General features: G+C 45.9%; 1 protein-coding gene across 1 annotated transcript in view; it reads right to left on the bottom strand.

Moving 5' to 3' along the window:
* Positions 1-22,256, bottom strand: part of PKD1L1 (polycystin 1 like 1, transient receptor potential channel interacting) — a 1,079,023-nt gene that overhangs the window by 91,944 nt on the left and 964,823 nt on the right. Inside the window, exon 62 of the mRNA XM_069216140.1 lies at positions 8,339-8,503. Within this exon, the coding sequence (XP_069072241.1) occupies positions 8,339-8,503 (165 nt within the window). The remainder of the gene's footprint in view (positions 1-8,338; positions 8,504-22,256) is intronic.

Raw genomic sequence — 22,256 nt, 5'->3', positions numbered from 1 at the left:
TAATTGAAGCAAATGTGAGACCTATTGCATTGAAAATGCATGTTTTTTTTATTTTATAGAAGTTCAGACTTGAGATCCCCTGCTGCGTTAAAAATGTTCTGTAAAACACTACTTGAGTCCTCTTCTGAGCTATATCGTGTACCTAGAACAAATATACACACTTGCTGTGTAGAGGGGTTTTTGCCAACATGTTTGTTATATCTAATTGTTTTGCTTTCTTTCTCATATAACCGCATTCAGTTCTATAAAAGACCCCGGTATCAAAATCTGTTGTTCAACATATGGGCATGCACCATTGTGGCTGACCTCACTGTCACAGAACATGCAACGCTGAGGAGTTTACTGGGTGAGGGTGAGGATTCCTCTAGCAAGCACTAAACAATATTGTATTTTTGGCACTATAATGTATTGTTCTTAAGTGTTAAAATATTTGTGATGAAGTCCTGCATTTGCAAGACTGAAATACATAGTCCTGAAACAAATCATACAGAAACACAGATACTTGAAATTAGCTCACAAGTGGATAAAAAGTATTCGTTGGATCTTGCAAACAATGTTATGGAAGTCTATGCTGAGTGCAGCCAACTCTATCTTTACACCTTATACTTGAAGTCACTGCTGATCTGTGTATGTGTTTAGCGAAACAAAGTGGCTGCTAGTTGAGTCGTTGCCAAGGGTGGATGATGACATTCCTTAAGGCAGCTCTCTCAATTTACATCCTGCCCCTACAAGATGCAAGGCTCACAGCGCACCACATGCTGCTGAAAAATATATACACTCCTTGCTGTAATGATATCAGATAGTGAGAAGCAAACGCTTCTGGCCAATTCCTCATTGCAACCTACAAAAATTGGAGGAACAGCACTAGTTAAATTATTACAAAACCTCACATTCATCCCACTACAAGCGTCTAAACCCACCCTCGCCTAGAGTCAAGGTGATTTTAAGAGTCTTTTCGTAACGATGTTAAAATTAAAAGAACCCTGAAATGAGTAGTCACGAACCTTACTCCTAAATAATTCACAGCACTATCACCAGCGCGGGCATAAGGGGCATGGCACATTACATAGGAATAGAAAACAAATGTACAGGCCTTTTGGAGCTAGGAAACATGAGCGCTCATGAGGCCGCCATAAGCAGCACAGCACATTATGTAGGAAAAAAAAAAAAGATTGACAGGGCCATCCAAGCCAAGGGACTGAAAACACAAGGAGTAAAAGAGCATATTTATAGTGCCTTGGGGGCTCGGAAACACGAGTGCTTACTAAGAAAATGGGTAAAGCAGGGATTGGGTGGAGTTGGCAGTCTGTGGGAGAGGAGAGGCTCTGTACACAGTAGCAGGAGTTTAGTGTGGCAAGCAGTGGTGGGCAGGAGGTGGTGGGGGGAGGCACTGGGAGTTTAAGGGAACTGCGAGGGGTGGGATGTGTTGATGAAGGGACGGCACAGGGTGATTAAGTGATTTATGGAATCTGATTAAAAATAAGTACCTCTTCAGGCACGCAGGGGAGGAGGGAGACAATGGAGTGACTAAAAACATGTAGCACTCGTGTGACGTACTCTTAGACAAAGGAAAAAGTAGTCCCTGAAACAGTTGCTAACATGAGACAAGTGTAAGGCTACAAGTAATAGTGCGGTTCTCCATGGGAAGGAACAAAACATGAAAAGTAGGGACAAACAGGAAAGGTTACCCACAAGCAAGCAAGGCTTTTTAATGGACACTCGAAGTAACAAATTAAAAGCAAGGCTGTAAGCCCACAGAGTGTATACAACATGTCTCCTCAAGACAGCACAATAGCTGTCTGGAGCCGCAACCTAAAGAGATGGAAAGCTGCTCTGAGCAGTGCTTTCCAGCTATGTTTCCTGCCACTGTGTGATTTTGGTTCCTCACTGGGTGACCTTGTGAAGGGAACAGAAATTGGGTGACACACAGTGGCACCACTTGAGTTGGCAGGTCTGCTGAATATTTTTTCAAGATGGCTATGTTGTTGCTATGTTTAGCCCTAATGTAAAACCAGTGTCTGTACAAAGTGTGTACTGAGGAAAAGTGGAAAATAGCAGACAAGTAACTCACTAAGATTAATTACTAAAAAGAAGACATTGAACGCATAATAAAATAAATTACAACACACTCCACACACTTCTCTAAGTGAATGCTTTGGAAGTCAATTACTAACATAGAACCAAACGTAAGCCCTTTAATAAAAAGGGGTGGAAATATAATAAACCAGCTCCTGTGAAAATGTTCAAATGCAAGAAATACTTTTTGGAGGAGAGGCTCTCTTTTTTGAGTTCTGAGCACCGCCACTCCTCCTACTACACCAATTGCCTCTTTGGTTAGCTGGCAGGATTGTCCATCAATTACAAGGGGGTTAGGCCTTGATTGGGTGGTCAAGGAGATCTACATAGCAGTTGATCCAATAGCATGTTAATGAAGAACCACAGTCTTTGGATGCTTCCACTATTGAGCCGCTCTTCAGCCTGATGCTGGGTAAGTCCTGTAACTTCCTCCTGCAGTGTGATGAATGTGCTGCCACATGTTGTAAAGATCTTAGGGATTCCTCATGTGTGGGGTACCTTAGCAATCTGTCTGATTATATTCCTAAAGGACAAACAGTGTCAGACAGCAACAAGGATATTCCTGTATTTCCTTCAGCAATACAACATGAATTTGTGCTACAACTGAGGGAAATCTCAAGATTCTATCATGTCAGTTCGAAAATTAAGCACTCTGGTGAAGGGAATACTCACAGCCGCCATTCCACTTTCACAAACCCCAGGAAATACAACTTTACTAGTCACCACCACAACTAGTGAGCTGGTCAAGGAATGCCTATGGGATGGTGAGGGCCATGTAGGAGGAACAGAGGCTCCACGGCCAGCTCAGATCAGATAGGTGCCCTTCATGACCCTATTGCCATACTTCCTCACACGTTGGTCATGTTAAAATCATGTGAGTCTGGTCTAATGGTATAAATATTGTGGCGTGATTGGTGGGCTACTGGCAGAGAAAGAGAACCTGATTTAAAAAAAAAAAAAAAAAAGTTGAATCCTTGCATCTACCTCCTGTTCAGGAGTTCAGTAGCTGGGATGGGGTGACAAGACTTTCATGGACAGTGAAATGTCCTGCATCCCTCAATGCCCATATTTAAATGTAAGTCTACTGAAGAACAGATTCATCTTTAATATGGAAGTTTGGGGAGTTCCTTGTATGCATAAGGCTGACAGTTATGGGATGTCTTACTGTTTAAGGTAGAAAGCTGCAGCAGGGTGTGTTTGAGCAAAGTGAAACGGACACCCTTGTCTTGTTTAAAGCAGAATGAATGAATGGTGGGTTTTATGCAGCACACAGCTACTTTGAGTGTGTCCCGGTGCTCTTATACTTACAGAAAGAGAGCAAACATTTAAAAGCTGAAGAGATATGTTTTCAGTTGTTTACAGAAAATATTCTCACATGACTTATTTCTGAGAGGCACAGATAAACGGTTCTAAATTAAAGCCACACGCACAGAAAAGAATGCACCCCCTTGCCTAGTTCTTTTGAAGTGAAGGACAGCAATCAATTTAGCTGTTCCTGAACGAGCGCTCTGCCAGGTAAGTACAGATAGATTCTCTTTTTCAGAGAGCGGGGCCTACTCCATAAAGGGTATGGTTTATGTATGGTGGTAGTAATTTTATCAGTGCATATTACGCTAGTGTTGCCCTTACTAACTCTACCACAAATTGGCAGCTATCACCCATCTATAACTTTCTCTCAAAATGCATCTGAAATATAGAATACCATACCATCACAAATAAGACTGGCACCAGTTTTACACCTTTTTCTATCAACAACTGAAGGGCTACCGCCTGACCAGCCACCTATTGAGGTCTATATTCTTATTTTTCTCAATTTTCCTCATTGTCTGCTCCACAATCCTATTTCTCTTCCTCATGTTGTTAGTCTTCATCTGACTAAAACTCCTGATTTCTCTCTACATACCTTTTCACCTTTTGCCTTTGCTCTCAAATATCTTTACCAAGCTTATGACCTTGCAGTGCATTTCTCAAGTTCTTTCTCAGGGACAACATAATTGCCCTAATTATGTACATGACTGTTATCATCTATTTTTTTCAAATCCTAGTACTATTAAAATTGACCAGGTCCATGTTTCTTGGAAGGGTCAATTATGGTACCAGTGCATGGCAAAGGACCCAGGAATGGAGAGAAGATTCATCAACTCACTAGTACTGTTTTTGTAGTGTATCGCAAGTACAGGTAGGAATCTCTAGATATTGCCCCATCATTGGTCAGTTTAATATTAACAAAGACTTAGCTGATAGTTACACCGCATTATTGGAAACCTTCAAAGGGACAATTTGGTGTAAATGTCTAGGCACTTCATGATAAGGTGAAGAAAGAATTATCCTGTAGGATATTCACTCTTGAAAATTAGTGTAAGTTACTGCAAAAGGATTTTTGGTTATGGTCTAGATCTCAGTAAGAACTAGTTGGAAAATTGAAACTGTTTGCTAATGCTGGAACAGCAGGAGAATCATGATTTATAAATTAACCTTTGTATATGACACTAAAAGGGAGATGAGGCTGGCAGAGCCCTGCCTTGGCTAACTAATAGAGAAAGGGGTTAGAAGGCAATTTTATTTAAGGATGGAGTAGGTGGGAGGACACTGACCAGCATGGAAATAAATGGCCTTTAAGACTTCAACAAAGATGTATATGCATAACAATTCCAGCTACACACTAATCAGGTAACCATGCTACTGGGTCAGGCTGAGTTTATAACACTCACCGAAAAGCTGAAGGAAGAAATGAACAAGCATATAGTTACAGATGTTTTTTAATATGGTCTGGCCAATGTAAACTCTAGCATGACCGCCGGCTTGAGATGATTACCTGCTGAGTTCTAGTCAAACCTACTATCAGTATACACTCTACAGATTAGAATGCTGCAAAAAAGTGACAGAATAATTATACCACATTCCAAAACATCTGAACGGTCATTTAACTTAGCATTTGACCCATTATCTATGGCAAAGTTGGGACTTAGTTAATAGTTCATGCCTTGGGTGGCCTTGTTGAGATTAGTGCTAGGATGAGGACTAAAAAGCTGTTATATCCATGCTGGCCAATTCTCATGGGCACAAAATAGAGATGCCACTTATCTCCACTCATATTTGAATTAACGCATGGACCTCTTACTCAGCTTGCTTGTGATAGGAATACATCAGGCAGAAGTTTTGTGCCACATTACTGTAAGCAGACGATATCCTTTACTGTTTTTTTTAACTCTTGGAACATCCTCAAACAAATGCTGTAATTAGTAGCCGCTTAGTACAGTTTGTGTGTTCCAGTTGCATTAGCCTAAATCAGTTTTTTAGCCCCTTGGTTCCAATGTGTATGAGCTCAGTGAACACTATGTGAGGTAAGGACCAGTACCATGAAATATTGTTTAACTAAATGAAGAAATGGGTTAGAACTTTTTCCCATATAATCAGATCCAATTGAATGACAGAGTAAAAGTGTTTTGGCTCTCATTCCCGATGGCTTTAATTGTTTGAATTGCACTGACCAAAAGGTTATGGTGCTAGAACTATTATGTAGCTTGCAATGGATAACCATGGAAATACCAGGAGCTACTTTTATGAAATTACATGACATTCTATTGTGGATCCTATGGTGAGAACATGACGTGTGACCAGGCTTTCTATGGTTATACAGTTTTGGAAGCAGGGCGGTATGTCTGTGCTCAATTCTAACCTTATTATAATACTTCCAATGTACAATTTCTCACTTGGCTCCTGAACAGTACATCAGCATACCCATTCCATCAACAAACAAAAAAAAAAATCTGTTGTCAAAAGATGGTTCCAGTGCAAATATATAGGAACCCAGGGGTCACTCAAGAAATGTCAGTGCCAGGATGACCACAGGTCTTGAGAAACTGATAAGGCCACTGACAGCATTCAGAACAAAGAAGGAGACAATATATCGCCTGTGATACAAACGGCAATTCTAATGGCAATATTCCTGACACAAATTGGACTAAAGCAATTTGATCAATAATTCTGAACTCAGCACAAACTTCTACAGCAATCTCCTCAAAACCCTAGGACAGCAGGTTAAGTTGGGGTAATACTAAAACACTGCTGTCTAGGCAGCCTCGAGTATTTGAGGGGCGTGGCCGTTATGATCATTGCATGCAGATGTGGTGCACTTCAGATTATGGTGAGCTGGTTCTAACAGGTCCAGGTAGAATGAGTATGTAGTTATATTCCCATGCAGGTCCCAGCAGGACGAGGAGAAGCAGCTGATAACATTGGCAGTACCATTGTAGCATTTCCAAAGGCATAGTAGGCCAAGACCATCCCCATACAAAGGAACAACTGCAGCAGGGACAGAAGGGCTGGAATGTCTATATGAAGGCTCCTAAGTATAGGATGGATCCTGAGCAGCTTTCACAACGCCAGCCCCCAACTTTGTACAGAGCCATGTTACTGCCATACATGAAATCCGATGGAAAGCACCATGCATTCAGTCAGACTGGCACACAGATCCACTATAACTCACAAAAAATAAATGCATATACAATTAACTTTCATTCATGTCACACACAATAAGGAGGTAAATAATCACATGTGAGGGTGATTGCACTAACCTTTTATTAGGAGAGACCACTAGGCATCTCTCCTGAAGCAAGCTTCTCCAATGAGTAGCTTGTGCTGTACCTGTAGCTCTCCAGCTAACTGCAAGTAGTTCTCCTTTGTTTATCCAAGCTACTAAATTAGAAGTGTTTGCTTTGGTTGGTTTATTCTATGCATCTCAAAATTGAAAAGCGTATAATCAAGACAAAAATGCGTGCATTTTCAAAACACAATCTAATGTATGGAGAAAAAATGGTTGCATTTCCAAAGTATATTTGAAGCGGTTATATATGAGATAAATCAAGCGAGTTTGGGGAGAGATTGCCAATATTACTATCTTGGTGCCATATGCATGGCAACTATTGCTGTCATGCATTACCCATATAGAAGCATTCCAAAGTAAAGCATGTTTACATTACTGCTGGCAGCCCTGCCTGATGCACTGAAGTGCCCACTGCTGGTAAGCTTGTATGGTGTGGCTGCGAACGTAATCTTGTCTGACATGGTCACTATTACAATACTAATTAATAGCTCCGAATCATTTTCATTGAAAAGCAGTAACTCTTATTAAAGTTTGGAGACCCACTGCTCTGAAAGGTACAGGTGAAAAGACCGATCGTTTGGCTGTCAGCACGCTACGACCACTGTCAGCATCCCACAGCTCTGGCATAGTGGGGAGATGCCACTCCACATCAGAGGGGTGAACTTTGGCTGTCCCCTTAACCAAATAAAGGGCTGGGGTCGTTAAACAGGAGAACCCTCCAGGGGCTTGCACGAGCCTCAGAGGTGCATCTGCGAGAACAGCCTCTGGTTTATAATGAATGCGTTAAACCTGGATACAAAGGGCGTAGCTGCCATAGTGTGTGTGCTAGCTGCCCTCAGTGTAGAGGTGGAATATGCATGCGCTGTGGGCATGTGCAGCAGTGAGATCTTTTTGGAGCTGTGTGGTATCTCTTCCGATGGGCTGAGATGGGTGATGATATCACTGAAACTCTTTCTATACCAGTCAAAAAACTGTTTCTATACCAGTAAAAATAAAAAAAGAAGTATATTAACCTCCAGTTTTGTCTCTCTGGGCATGGCCTCTGTCAAGTGTTGCATCACTTGCAATGGTGGTTCAGCAACAGCCCAGGCTTTCGCTGCTAGAATCACCGTGTGCATAGCTGGCCAATGACAGAAAGCAGTTTAAGTTAATACAGGTGGGCAGCAGGGGGCAGCTGCTGGGTTGAATATTTAGCAAATGGTATTATATGTGTTTGAATCTTCTATTGACCAGTTCCATTGTTACAAGTAATAAAAACAGTTGTCAGGTTCTGCATTTAACACGTCCTTATTGGCTCCGACTAACTCTTTCTAGATCCCCGATTACTTACCCATCGGTCTTTTCTAACCTTACAGGGCATTTTGATTCGATACAGTTTCGCTACCACTAAACCAGATAGTTCATCCCATACTAACTTCTTGCATCTGAATGTGCCCTTGTGTTTCAGGGTGGTGCAGTGCGTGATGTATCTGTGATGGAAGAATGCATGCAGTTTTAATTGTTCTAGACCAATATCCTGCACTCTGTTTGATGCAAATGAGCCACGAAAGATGCCATAGGCACTCTAAAGAATAAAGAGGACCTTATAGTTTGACGAATTCTTGTTAATGTTCCTCTTGAAAAAGCTAATCTGCTTATTGTTCCTGCTTTACTTACGCTGCTGTGCACAGAAACACTTTCCGCTGATTTCTGTCGCTGGCGCCCAACGAATGACAACACTTTCTCCCATGTGTGCGCTGTCACCTCTCTCAGAGCCACAACGTGCTTGCTTCGAACGGATTTCTTGGCCTCCTTTGTAAACGAAGTAAGGACGCCTTTAAGCTACAATATAAAACGGTTAACAAGTGTTAAGGAGGCGACATTAACGCTGGACAGAAATAAAACGTTGCAAACAGAACTCTTAACTGTCCATCATGTAAAAAACGAGTTAGGAAAAAAATATTTGCTTTAAAATGCAGTTAGGGTTAAGGGGTGTCTGCGGACAGAATACATTGTTTCAATCTGTACATTAAACTCACTTGCACTTAATGTTTACTTTGTAAATAAAAACGTGCTGGTGCCAAACGCTCTCCTCAAACACGCAGCTGTTGAAACTAAATGTGCAAGCACGGAATACTGAGGCAGAGTAATCTTGAAGCCATCTCGCGCCTCTTTAATCCATTTACAGCCACTCCCTGTCCCTTGAGCTCACTCTTGCTGCGTTCTGCTTTTTCTCTGTGTGACGCTTTTTTGTGTTTTCTCTTCCTACGTCTTTCCCATATGTGTCTTTTGCTTGCATTAATTGCTTGAGGCAGAAAAAAAGTGTTGGCCCTCAAAAATAAGTGCCGGTGCCCCACACCGGAAACCACCAGCTCAAATTAAGCACTGTTTGGACTCAAATACTTACTACGAATTATTTATTGTCCATGTTTTAACTATAAAAATGAAATAAAAGAAAAAGTTACGTACCTTAAGTAATGCCTTTTCTGATGGACACTCAATCTAAACACACATGCCTCACCTTTAGACTAATCTGTAGGTGCCAGACTGGATTCAGAAGCTTTTCACAGCCATGTTCATGCACTCTGGTGGGTGGCACCGTTTAACATCATTTTCCACTCTAAGGATGGATCCAGACTCAATATAGGTGCCACTCCTGCCTGCTGATGACAGTTTCTATCTTAACTCGAAACGGAACTCAAACTGTAATAGGAAGCACCAGTGAGCAGCGTTCTAGATTTGAACCTTTTTAGATAGGAAGAGCGACCATCCCACATAATGAGCACATGGGAAGGCAGTAGTGCTTCATGAGCATGTGCATGGACGCAGATGTCACAGCCTGACAGAGGTTGAGTTCAGGCACACTGTGTGCCAGTGCTGTGGTAGCAGCGTCGGGCCTGGCGGAATAAGCCCTCAATCTTTCTGCAAAAAAGTAAAAAGACCGACAGATAACCTTTAAAGGTGCCCACTGCAAGTCCTTGCAGGACCACAGACAAAATCAACAATAAAATGCCAGAAAAGCTAGCCTGCAACAAGTCTGTAGTGCAGGCTCCACACCAGCCCATAAACCTGTCCCAGTATTCTTAATAAATGGATTTTGTTCAGGGGCACTGTGCACCAAGGATAAGATCTATGGCCTCAGGAGGTAGATCAAACTACGGCTGCTCCGTCTCCGCACACAGAGGTGTTGATTGTGCAAGCCTGGGTACAGAACCCTGTCTCCACTACTGTGACCAAAGATCCTTCTGAGGTGAAAGCCTGATGGGGGGTGGGGTTGGTGGGATGCAGATGCTCATTCCCAGAAGAAACGGTTACCACACCCTCGTGGACCAATCTGGAGCCCCTGGGATCACTTGGTCCTTGTCGTTCCTAATCTTCTTTAGAACTCAGGTCAGGAGAGAGAATGTCAGATAGGCATACAGGAGTCTCGTCATCCACTCCTGAATGCATCTCCTAGAGACAGCCTTAGTGGAAACTCCACATCACAAATGTTTTGACACTGTGAATTCTGAATGGTGGTGAAAAAATATAGCCAGGGTTTTCCCCATTGTTGGAAGATTTCCTGCATCACCTTGGGATGAAGTCACCATTCGTGATCCACCAGGTGCCTTCGCCTGAGTTTGTCCATTCTGACATTTAAAAACTCCTCCAGGTGGTTCATGACCAGGAAAATGTCCTGATGGTTCAGCCAACCCCAGAAGCAAAGAGCCTATTTGCAGAGAACCCACCCCACCCTGCTTATTGCAGTACCTCATGGTGGTGGTGCTGTCCGTACGAACCACACCAGCCTCCCCTTGAGGGGCGTCAAGAAGGCCTTCAGCGCAAGGCAGATGGCCCACAAACCCAACAGATTTATATGGAGCAGGGCTTCTGCTAGAGGCTAGAGTCCTCTGATCTCCACATCTCACAGATGACCACCCCAATTTACCAGTCTAAAAGGCACCACTGCAGATCTTTTGCAGTCTCTTGACTCTGGTGTTGGGCCCACTAAGACTTCAGATCTCATTGCAGAGCCAGCATGTGCGACCTCGTATAGTCAATGAGCAGGATTCAGGAGGGCAATAAGCCAAGAAGCCTCAAAGTTCTACCCACTGAGATCAAAGACTGAGGCTGAAATATCAGGATCATAATCCAAATGTCCTGGACTCGGTGCAACTGAGGGAACAGCATCATATCCACGACAGTTCATAAAAAAGGACGCATATGTGAAGGAGTCAGCTGAGACTTTGACACATTGATCACAAATCCAAAAGATGTAAGAAGGATCGTCATCATCTACAGGTGGCTGAGGCAAGCCCACCTTCAACAGCCAGACATCAAGGTAGGGGAAAACTGCTATCTCTGACCTCTGAAGATGTACCACAACCCCTACCATCCCTTTCATGAACACCCGAGGGTCACCTGTATGGCCAAAAGGGAGCATGCAAATTGGGAATGCTCCTGGTCTACCCTAAACAGGAGGTAATGACTGGGGGCTGCAGGATGGATGTTTGAAAATTTGCACCCCATGAGTCCAGGGCTACCATTCAGTGGCTCATATCCAGGTAACGGTACCTGGGCAAATACAAGTATTTTGAATTTGTCTTTCTGCAGAAAGACAATCAGAGGGACAAGATCTAAAATGGGACAAAAGCGGCTGTCCTCCTTTGGCACTAGGAAATATCGAGACTAACGTCCAGTCCCTATTTCTGAGGCCACCACTCTCTATATGGCTCCTTTGGACATAACAGCCTGTACTTCTTGCCTTAGGACAGCCAGATGGTCCTCTGAAAGCCGTTCTTATGTAAGCAGAATATGTGGTTGGTTGAAATGGAAAGGACGAGCATAGCCCCAATAGATGATTTGGAAGACCCATCTGTCTGATGGAATCTATTGCCACTGCTGAAGAACTTTTTGGATCTGGACACCAACAAGGTGGCTGTGAGTTGCTAGGGCAAGCTAAAGCGGCTTAGGGGCTGCTGCTGCAGGGCTGGGAGACTGAGGGGATCAGTGTTCCTGCTGATCAGCACCCTTGTCTGCCTGGTCCTTGTCATCTACCCTGAAAGGACTGGGGTGCTTGCTGTGGTGGTTAGGGAGGGGGGTTGGAGATCTGGCATTGACAGTGTGCCAACCCTCTGTAGAATCTCTGAAAGGGATTGGTGTGCTGAGGCATGTGCCTGGTAAAAGCCGAAAAGCCCAAGGAATGAATTGTGGCTTGACTTTCCACAAAGTGTTCCAGGGCAGAATCTACTTTCCCATCAATCAGGTGAGACCAGATGAATGCCAAATCCATGAGGGAGGTCTGAACATCCCCAGAAAACCAGAAAAAAACAGCAGGCAATCATCCTTGCCTGGTGATGGAGGACTAAGCTGGTACTGACTGCTTGGCGTACGCAAAAAGTAGTTTCCAGTCAAGACCGAATGATATTTTGCAGCATCCTAGCCATCCTGAATGATTTGCGTCAAGCATGCCTGGAGGTCTTTAGGGACTGTCGGCAAGATCTCGCTGACCAAGTCCCATAGGGCCTGCATATATCAGAAAAACAAACAGGCACTGAAAATCCTCAAGGCTAGGCTATATGATGAGAACATTTATTTACCGAATGCATCAATCCTTTTTGACGTCCTTTCCTCGGGGAGGGGGTGGTCATAGGGCAGAATTTATTTTGGTGGTAGAAGCTTTAGCCACCAAACTCTCGGGAGAGGTATGCAGTGTCACAAAATCAGGGTCTCCTGGCACCATCCTGTGGCGTTTGGCAGCCTGGCTGGTCACCAGCAGGAATGAACAAGGCTTTGCCTATGTGCCTAAGAATATATCAGTCACGGCTTCATTAAAGCATTAAAGATGTTATTCAGAAGAAGCCTGCCCAGGTTGCTTGACTTCTGTAAGGATGTTAGTTTTGACCTTGAAAGACAGAGGTTGTAGGTTTAAGACCTCCAGTGCATGCGTCATGACCACAGCGAAGGAAACACTGTCATCTTTTGATGTTCAGGACTAGAAATCTACCTAGTATCAAGAGATGTATCAAGTATCTCGCAAGTCCATGTACATTTTGTCATCGTAATGTGGGGTAGCACATCCCCATCATTAGCATTGCCAACTTAAGTCTGAGCTAAAACCTGGTGGAGGACCTGAGAGTGGCTCCACAGCAGGGGTAGTGTTCAATCAGCATTAGACTAAATGGGGTAGGCCATATAAAGTTGAATTCTAGATGTGATATCTGGCAAGCCTGAAACGAGTCTGGCTTGGTGTCTGACTGGAATCCGTATACTATCTTCCACTGTGGCTAGTGGTTTCACCTCTAGCATCAAGGTCAAAAGGACTGGCACAGATTTTGGTACCGGAGCAGAAGTCGACACCTGCCAACTGAAGGCACCTGCACACCATAGGGGACCAGGAAAGTGACAGAGATGGCCTTGATTTGTTGCGATATCGCTGCTGACCCAGGTAATTTAAGGTGCTTTGAGACCAATGTCACAATTGGCTCCTTGTGGATCAGGAGAGAGACCAGGTGGCACAATGACCCCATTGCAACTTCTCTGGAGACAGGGATGAGGCCTGCTTGTCCTTCTTGTGTTCTGCTTCATTTTGGACTTAGACCTACATGAAGACTTTGAGATGACCTGCTGTAGGAACAGTTGCAAGGTTTAGTAAGCACTTTCGAGTTCGAGCACAACTTGTGAGGTTTCTTCCAGTGCTCAGTAACATACAGCTTAATTTCACAGTCCCAGATCACATTTGGGTTCATGAGAGCATATTCCCATACAATCTTGAGTCGTGCCCCAAACTCAAACACCAAAGGCATATCTTGTGGTGGTCTCAAAAACATTTGTTTGAGACAGTCTCTGCATGGCTTAAATCCTGCAGTCTTTGGAAGGGGCGCAGTTCCCTTGTACACTGGTGTTACATTTTTTTATAAACTTTTTATTAAATGTTTGCCAAATGACGAACCACAAAGAGGAGGGGCTCTGGATCTGTATCTGAAGCCGCTGAAAGAACAAGACGTCAGTGTGCAGGGTGGGCTCTATATTGTCTCCTATCCATCATTTCCAGAGCAGAACAAAGTCAACGCAGAGCCACATGATGCCACCTACCACTGCAGAGGTGCATTGCTTTGAAAAGCTATTGGGTCCAGTCTGGCGCTTAGGAATTTTCCAAATGATGAGGAATCTGCGATTAGAAGTATCCACCAGAAATGCTTGTTTTGCCATGTTCTTGGTATCTGCAGAATAAACAATCAGCCATTAATATGACATTCCAAACTTCCAGCAGTCCATGGATGACTTTCCAGACACTTCAGAAGTTCCCATCGCAGACTGGAGTCTGATTCTGGTAGTGAAAATGTGCTATCAGTAGTGCTAATTGGTATGCTGTTCTATTTTGAGAGAATGTGTGGGTTGTGTTTAGGTAAATGTATCAATTTAACACACTTTCACAGGATGAAACAAGAAACAGAAACAAGACAGTCAGAGGAGCCTTTGTATTGCATTTCAATTGCATTTGCTTAGTGTTTCATACCTGTGACAAGAAACAAAAATACATTACCAGAAGGGCAGCATGCTTTATACAGTGTAGAACTGTCTGGTTGGAAAAGTGTTGCATTTCAGTGTGGTCTGTGGGAGGAACGGTTTGAGTGACCATAGAGGTACTGCTACACTGTTTGTTCACAGTACTTAATGAAGTTGAGATGGGAAGAACTGAGTGAGATCAAGCATACACAGTTCATGTAGAATCATCTCAAGAGGCAGATGAAACAACCCACCCTCTGTGCTATGAACTCAGTTAAGACAATAGTCCTGGTGAGGGACAAGAGAGGACCCCTTGGGTGGACTATGTAAAGTCACCATAGTAAAGATTTTGAAACAAACTGGAAGTGTAAGTCCTTTCACAACTTAGATCACTAGGAGCCACTTTGGATTCTAGAGGCTTGCCCTATTGTTCTCCATACTGGATGTGTACCCTTTGGTAGTTAACATACAAGTTACTTACCTTCAGTAATGATATATCTGGTAGAGACATATTCTAGTTGCAGATTCCTTACCATTGAATTTCCCCAGGTGTCAGACTGGATCCGGAGATTTTTTCTTCGAGCAGTACCCCTGCCTGTCTTTAGGTGGCGTCAGTCGACTCCGTTGGCGTCATAGTCACCGTGATGACGTCGCGGTCATATATAGGTGCCACCCTGGCATGTTGACATCACTTTTTTTTCACAACTTTCAACACCAGTAGCGCGGAGCCACAAAGAAAACTGAGAATGGTGCACCAAAACTAGGGCCCTTAGAGGGAAGTACCTGTACCTAGAAATCAGTTCGCAGTGTGGGGAGGATAGGTGTGTCGGTAAGGAATCTACAACTAGAATATGTCTCTCCAAGATATATTGTTACCGAAAGTAAGCAACTTGTACATCTGATAGAGACATCTAGTTGCAGATTCCTTACCTTTGAATAGATACCCGATCAATACCATCCCCGGTGGTGGGCTGCGAACTAAGATCACACTAAAAAATCCTGCAGGACCGAACGGCCAAAATAGCAGTCGCTGCCGACCTGACTGTCCAGGCAGTAGGGCTTTGTGAACGTATGTAAGAACGCCCAGGTTGTGGCCTGACAGATATCGAGGACTGAAACTCCCCATGCTAAAGCTGTGGTAGCAGCAGTTGCTCTGGTAGAATGAGCACGCAAACCCTCAGAGGATTGCTTTTTTGCCAAAGCGTGGCACATCTTGATGCAGAGGACTACCCATCATGAGATGGTCCTCTTCTGCCCTGCCTTTCCTTTCTTCGCACCCACATATCCCACAAAGAGTTGATCGTCCACCCGGAAATCTTTGGTACGATCTAGATATAACGCAAATGGTCTTTTTGGATCCAGATGGTGGAGTCTCTCATCCTCATGAGAAGGATGTGGGTGTGCGTAAAAAGTAGGCAGGCTGATAGATTGGCCTACGTGAAAAGGCGTTACCACTTTGGGAAGAAAGGAAGCCCTGGGTCGCAGCACCACTTTGTCAGGATGCACTGCTAGGAATGATGGCTTCGAAGAAAGAGCCTGAAGCTTATTTACTCTGTGAGTAGAGGTGATAGCTATCAAGAAAGCGGTTTTAAGCGTTAAGAGCCGTAAAGGACAGATGGTAGACAAATAACCCTTGAGGGTGCCCAGAGCAGAGCCCTGCTGGTCAAGGGAGACAAAGAGGAGAACCTCTGAGAGAGGTGCAGACAGGGGATCAACAGATTTGTTGGTACACCATGCCACAAATTTCTTCCAACGACAGGCGTATGCCGTTTTGGTGGAGGGACGTCTGACTGCCAAGATGACATTACAGACTTTGGGTGTAAGATCAAAATCCATCAACTGTCGCCGCTCAATCTCCATGCAAGGAGGCAGATACTGGACAGGTTTGGGTGGATAACTGTCCCCCGCTGCTGCAACACAAGATCCTCCCGAAGGGGCAGTCTGATCTTAGGATCGATGGCCATGCTCAAGAGCTCGTGATACCAGACTCTTCATGCCCAGTCCGCAACCATAAACATTACTTGGGCCCGGTCTTGCCTGATTCTTCTTTAGAACTCTGGGCAGAAGTGGTATTGGCGGGAAGGCATACAGGATGCCTGACTTCCACTTGTGATGAAAAGAGTCGCTGAGCGAGTGCTGCCTTGGAAACTCCAACACGCAAAACAGCTGATATTGTGCATTCTCTGCGCAGGCGAACAAATCTAACCAAGGCCCTCCCCACTGCTGAAAGAGACCTTGCGCCGCCTCTGGATGGAGGCACCATTCGTGATTGAGTACACATCGACGGCTGAGTTTGTCTGCTCCGACATTCAGAGAGCCCACCAGATGCTGAACCACCAGGGAAGAACCTCTTGACAAAGGGTCCATGACCCCACTCCACCCTGCTTGTTGCAATGCCACATGGCAGTGGTGTTGTCAGTGAACACCTGCACTTCTTTCCTTTTGAGAGAGGGAAGAAATGCTTTCCATGCAAGTCAGACTGCCCGGAGCTCCAAAAGGTTGATGTGGAGTCCAGACTCCGCTGCAGACCAGTGGCCTCTGAGATCCGCCTCTCCCATGTGGCCGCCCCATCCCAGGAGTGATGAATCTGTCACTACTGTGAGATCTGGTTGGGGAAGGGAGAGGGGTCTGCCATTGACCCAAACTGGATTCGACAACCACCACTGCAGGTCTTTTGCAGTTCCCTTCGAGATCTGAACCTTGATGGAGAGATTCCCCTGATTCTGAGCCCACTGGAACCCCAGCAGCCTCAGAGTCATTCTCACCGAATCCAGGATAAAGACTGAAACATTGATCTCATAGCCCGAATATCCTGGACTCGCTTTTCGGGAGGATAAGCCCAAAACTGCACTGTGTCCAGAACAGCTCTGATGAAAGGAAGCGTCTGAGAGGGAGTCGGGTATGACTTCGGCATGTTGATAGTCAACCCCGGCAAATGCAGGAGGTTCGTCATAGTCTGGAGGTGGGAGACAACTTTCTGGCGCGTGCCGCCTTCAACAATCTTCGAGGTAGGGGAAGACTGGGACCTCTAACCTGCGCAGATGAGCTGCAACCACTACCATCACTTTCGTGAACACCCGAGGGGCACTGGAAAGGCAAAAGGGGAGCACAGTGAACTGAAAGTGCTTGTGCACTACCACGAACCGTAGGTAACGTCTGTGGGCCGGCAGGATGGAAATATGGAAATAGGCATCCTGCAAGTCCAAGGCAACCATCCAGTCTCCAGGGCAGAAAGGACCGGAGCCAGGGTTAACATCTTGAACTTCTTCTTGAGGAAGGGATGGTAGGTCTAGAATAGGGTGAAGAACCTTGTTGTTTTTGGGTCCCAGAAAGTAGCGGGAATAGCAATCATGACCTACTTCTGGTGCAGGGACCCTCTTTATGGCTCCCTTGGCCAAGAGAGCATTGACTTCCTCGCAGAGAAGTGCCAAATGATCCTCTGACAGTTTACTGAATGATGGTGGCATGCTTGAGGAGAGGTCTCGAAGGGGAGGGAGTAGCCCCTTTGGACAATCTGTAAAACCCACCTGTCCTTGGTAATGGATTCCCAGTGGGGCAGATGATGGTGAATTCTGTCGCCAACTTGACCCGGATGTCCCAACAGACTAGGAAGATTTTGAGGCAGAGGAGGGGATGGGGTGGTCTGGGCGGCCCGCTGACTCCCTTATCCATGAGCTTGGTGGATCCTGCATCCGCACAGGGGCTGTACAGCATGCATGGGTCGGTGGCCGGGTGGAAATGGACGCGGATGAGTGCCCTTTCCGTAGTCACTAAAGGAGCGAGAGGCGGACTAAGGGGGGTGAGAAGGCAAGGGACCAAGCCACAGACCGAAAGTCCTTACAGGGCTTGCACGCTGAGACCGCCTTGTCTCCGAAGAGACGAGTGCCATCAAAGGGCATGTCCATCAAACATTGCTGGACATCCTCCGAAAAGCCAGAAATCCTCAGTCAGTGGTATCCAGTCCACAACAGATCATGAACTTGGCTGCGTCTCTACCATCTGTCATGGCTTGAGAAAGAAGGTTCCGGACCTCTTCCGGTATTTGAGGGAGCACTTGCGTGAACCGTATCCCAGAGAGTATGGGAATAGTAGCCCATAAGGCATGCGGTGTTCACAGACCACAGTGCTAGACTGGCAGAAGAAAAAATCTTCTTCCCTGGCCAGTCTTTTTGATTCCCTGTCCGGGGGAGCGGTAGGGAATGCGCCAGAGGATGAAGAAGCCTGGATGACAAGGCTCTCAGGCACAGGGTGTTGGGTAAGGGAATTTGGGTCATTCGTCGCAGGCCGATGGCGGCGGGCAATCGTCCTATTCGCAGGAGCCCCTGTGCTGGGTTTGGACCAGGTCCCCAGTAGGACGTTCGTAAGTGCTTCGTTGAAGGGAAGAAGGGATTCTGAATTGAAGGCCCCAGGCTGAAGCACTTCGGTCAGGAGGTTAGGCCTGACCTCCACCAAATAAAGCTCGAGGTTCAAAACCTCAGCCACCTTCTCACCACCATAGAATAAGACGCTCCCTCCTCCCTAGCCATGGTACGTGGAGAGAACATGCCAGTGTCAGGGGTGGTGTCCAACCTACTGTAATCACCCAAATCATGTATCCAGTCCAGTCCAGTTCTGTTCAGGCTGGTCTTCTAAAGGGTCCAGCAACCCCTCTATACTCTCCCTGCATCCATACCCATAGTAATAGGGTTTAGGATCAACCCTGGGCAAAGCAGGGCCCATGGAAAATGGAATCGGCATCGAGCGACATCGTTCCGGCTCTGGGTCGACAACTGACCTGATGCCAGGGAAGGTTGCGTTGGCGCAACCGGCGTCGGGATGGATCCAGAAGTGGATCCTTAGGTGCCCTCCAGAGTCGGGACCAAAGTCATCAACTTTGAAGCCGAGGAGGCCCTCACCGACTCCCCTGGGCTCGAAGGTCCTGAGGGTGGGTCGGCCTGCCCAAATATGAGGTTCATGGCCTCATAGAACTCTAAGATGGGAAGGGGTAGTCCCGGAAATTCAGGGAGGCGCTGAGCGGACCCAGGCTGAGGCTACGAGGACTGAGGGGGTGATTCTCACTTCGGCGGGCGGCAGAGGCCGCCCGCCAAAGTTCCCCCACCAAAATACCGCTCCGCGGTCGAAAGACCGCTGAGGGTATTTTGGGATTTGCCCTGGGCTGGCGGGCGGCCGCCAAAAGGCCGCCCGCCAGCCCAGGGCAAATCAACCTTCCCACGAGGACGCCGGCTCAGAATTGAGCCGGCGTAGTGGGAAGGTGCGACGGGTGCAGTGGCACCCGTCGCGTATTTCAGTGTCTGCATAGCAGACACTGAAATACTTTGTGGGGCCCTCTTACGGGGGCCCCTGCAGTGCCCATGCCATTGGCATGGGCACTGCAGGGGCCCCGCGGCACCCCCTACCGCCATCCTGTTCCTGGCGGGAGACCCGCCAGGAACAGGATGGCGGTAGGGGGTGTCAGAATCCCCATGGCGGCGGAGCGCGCTCCGCCGCCATGGAGGATTCTGCAGGGCAGCGGGAAACCGGCGGGAGACCGCCGGTTTCCCGCATCTGACCGCGGCCGAACCGCCGCGGTCAGAATGCCCTGCGGGGCACCGCCGGTCTGTCGGCGGTGCTCCCGCCGACCCTGGCACCGGCGGTCTCTGACCGCCGGGGTCAGAATGACCCCCTGAGTCCTAAAGGGTCGACGTACTTCCTGCGTCATGTCGTGCTAGCGATGGAGCGAAGTCGAGGAATGTTTTGCCTTCTTCTTCTTACTTGAATGTCCAGATGACTAGGACAAAGAAGAATGGTGGTGACTCCACAGCCGGTCTCCTGACCTTCCTCTCGAACGGGCCTGGGAATGACGCAGAGTCGAATGTCGGGCTGCCATGAGCTTCAGGGACCGCTCCCTCAAAGCTTTCGGGTTCATGGCCCGACACTCGGAGCACAACTTCGGGTCATGGTCGCTCGCCAAACACCAGAGACGGATCCGTAACCGACATCATGAGGTGACAGGAGTCACAGAGCTTAAATCCGGTCTTACGGGACATCCCTCGACACACCAAAACTCATCAAAAACGAATTCAACAAAATGTCACAATTAGTCAAAAAATTACTGGAGTAGCTCTTCTCTGGATCTGCGCTTAAGTTGGCACGGAAAGAAAAGAACTGATGTCAGCGTGCCAGGGTGGCATCTCTATATGACCGCAACGTCTTCATGGGGACCATGATGCCAATGACCCCACGGAGTAGACCAACGCCACCTAACGGCGCGCAGGGGTACTGCTCGAAGAAAAATTCTCGGGATCCAGTCTAACACCTGAGGAAATTCAAAGTTAAGGAATCTGCACCTAGAACTCTCTATTAGATATCATCACTTAAGTAGAATGTAGGGGATGCATCCCATGGCACGTCCTGGTTGTAGGTGGCCAGAATATGAATATTCGAAGTCATCAAATCTGCCGGGTAGTAGATCACTCCTTGGTCTGTACTGTTTACAGGCAGACAGGCAAAATGCACTATTGGGACCACCTGTTAGAATAGACATCCAATCCACAGCATGTATTTATTACAGTTAGTCACTAATGCACTGTGGACCTCGGAGCTTGTTCAGTTTTTTGAAAATAAGTCAGTTGGGGTCTGAATCTTTAGTTCTGGCAAAGCCAGGTCTTTATTACCTTCTTAACTTCAAACGATGTTGTATGTTTCTTATTTATTTGCCACTAGTACCATTAATGTTCCACCAGTGCTCGTCTTATAAGGAGTGGTTAGACGAGGTGCCACCTTTGAGAAGAATGTTCCACTTTGGCAGTATTGTTGTAATTTTGCTTTGAGAAAAAAAATCTTTACAGTGGATTGCCCTGTGGACCATGCAGAGTGCCATGAAAGCATTACATCTGACAACAGTTAGGCAGTGAAGTACCTGAGGCATTGGTTCATTGTGTCCCCATGAACAAAGGTGTAGGACCAGTCTTTCTGCAGTGCTTTGAAACTTTGCAGTTTGAGAACAATGAAGACAATGAAGACGGGAACCCCTTTGCAAACTATACTTGTCCATCACAGCAAAAGTTACCAGCAGAATAAATATATGGGCCCATCTGACCTACTACTATTTTTCTAAATTAACAAATACAAACAGACTTACCACCTTTTTGGAACTGCTGTACCAAAAACAGGAAATAAAATTCACTGGTTGTCTACTAGGCAGCCAATCATGAGTAAGGCGGATGCCTCAAATGAATTGTTTCCATAGGGCGGGCAGTGTCAGTAAATATACAGGTTTGCCAAGTTTGGGTAACCCATCAGACTTTCTACAATCACTTGCATGTGATTTATGTGTTTTTGTGCCAGTGTAGACCAAGGCTCATTTCAAGACCTACATGTTTCTGTGGCAACTCTATACCCAAGATAGCTAAAGAAAAAAGCGAAATTCATCCTAGCGACTCCAAGGGCTGGGCTTATTCTTTGGCTGCATAGCAGTGTTTTTAAGGATGATCCCATCTCTCAATGCTTTCTGAGGATGCGGAGGATGGTGCTCAAGACATTTTTCCATAAACTATACCACACTATTCAATGAACAAACATGGCTTTGACATGTGTGTTGTTTAACAAGCATTCCCTCAATACAGCAGGTTATAATAAATGCTTCATTTTATCTTCCTATCACTGAGAGTAGCATTTATTGGAGGCACCATTGTTTATGTCATTTTCCTTCATTCTTATACTTACAGTTTGTGATGTTCTAGGCACGAGGGACACATTTTCATCTCATTTTCAGGATCAATTGCACCTTCCCGAGGGAGGGAGCCTTAGTCATCTCCATTTCTCTGGAGGAAGTCTCACTTAGACCTCCAGCAACAAACTTGGGTAAGCACAACATGCTCAGGCCTGACATACCCACGGGCAATCACTGAACGGATGGCTCTTGCTATTATTCAGGTCACTTAATAGTACCTATCACTTGCTGCCTGGTACCAAAATGTCAAAATAATGCTCCGTCTCAAAACCTTCCTTCCATTTAAGATCATAAAAAGCCACACAGCTTCAGATATTTGAGGAATAAAACTATACCCTCTTCAGGGCACAGAATCAGTGTTGGCTTCCATATCAGATAACAGTAGCACATTAGTTT

Source organism: Pleurodeles waltl, chromosome 2_1, assembly GCF_031143425.1.
Source record: "Pleurodeles waltl isolate 20211129_DDA chromosome 2_1, aPleWal1.hap1.20221129, whole genome shotgun sequence".
Taxonomy (NCBI): Eukaryota; Metazoa; Chordata; class Amphibia; order Caudata; family Salamandridae; genus Pleurodeles; species Pleurodeles waltl.
The sequence above is the reverse complement of the archived record's forward strand: the minus strand, read 5'-3'. Positions and strand labels throughout refer to the sequence as shown.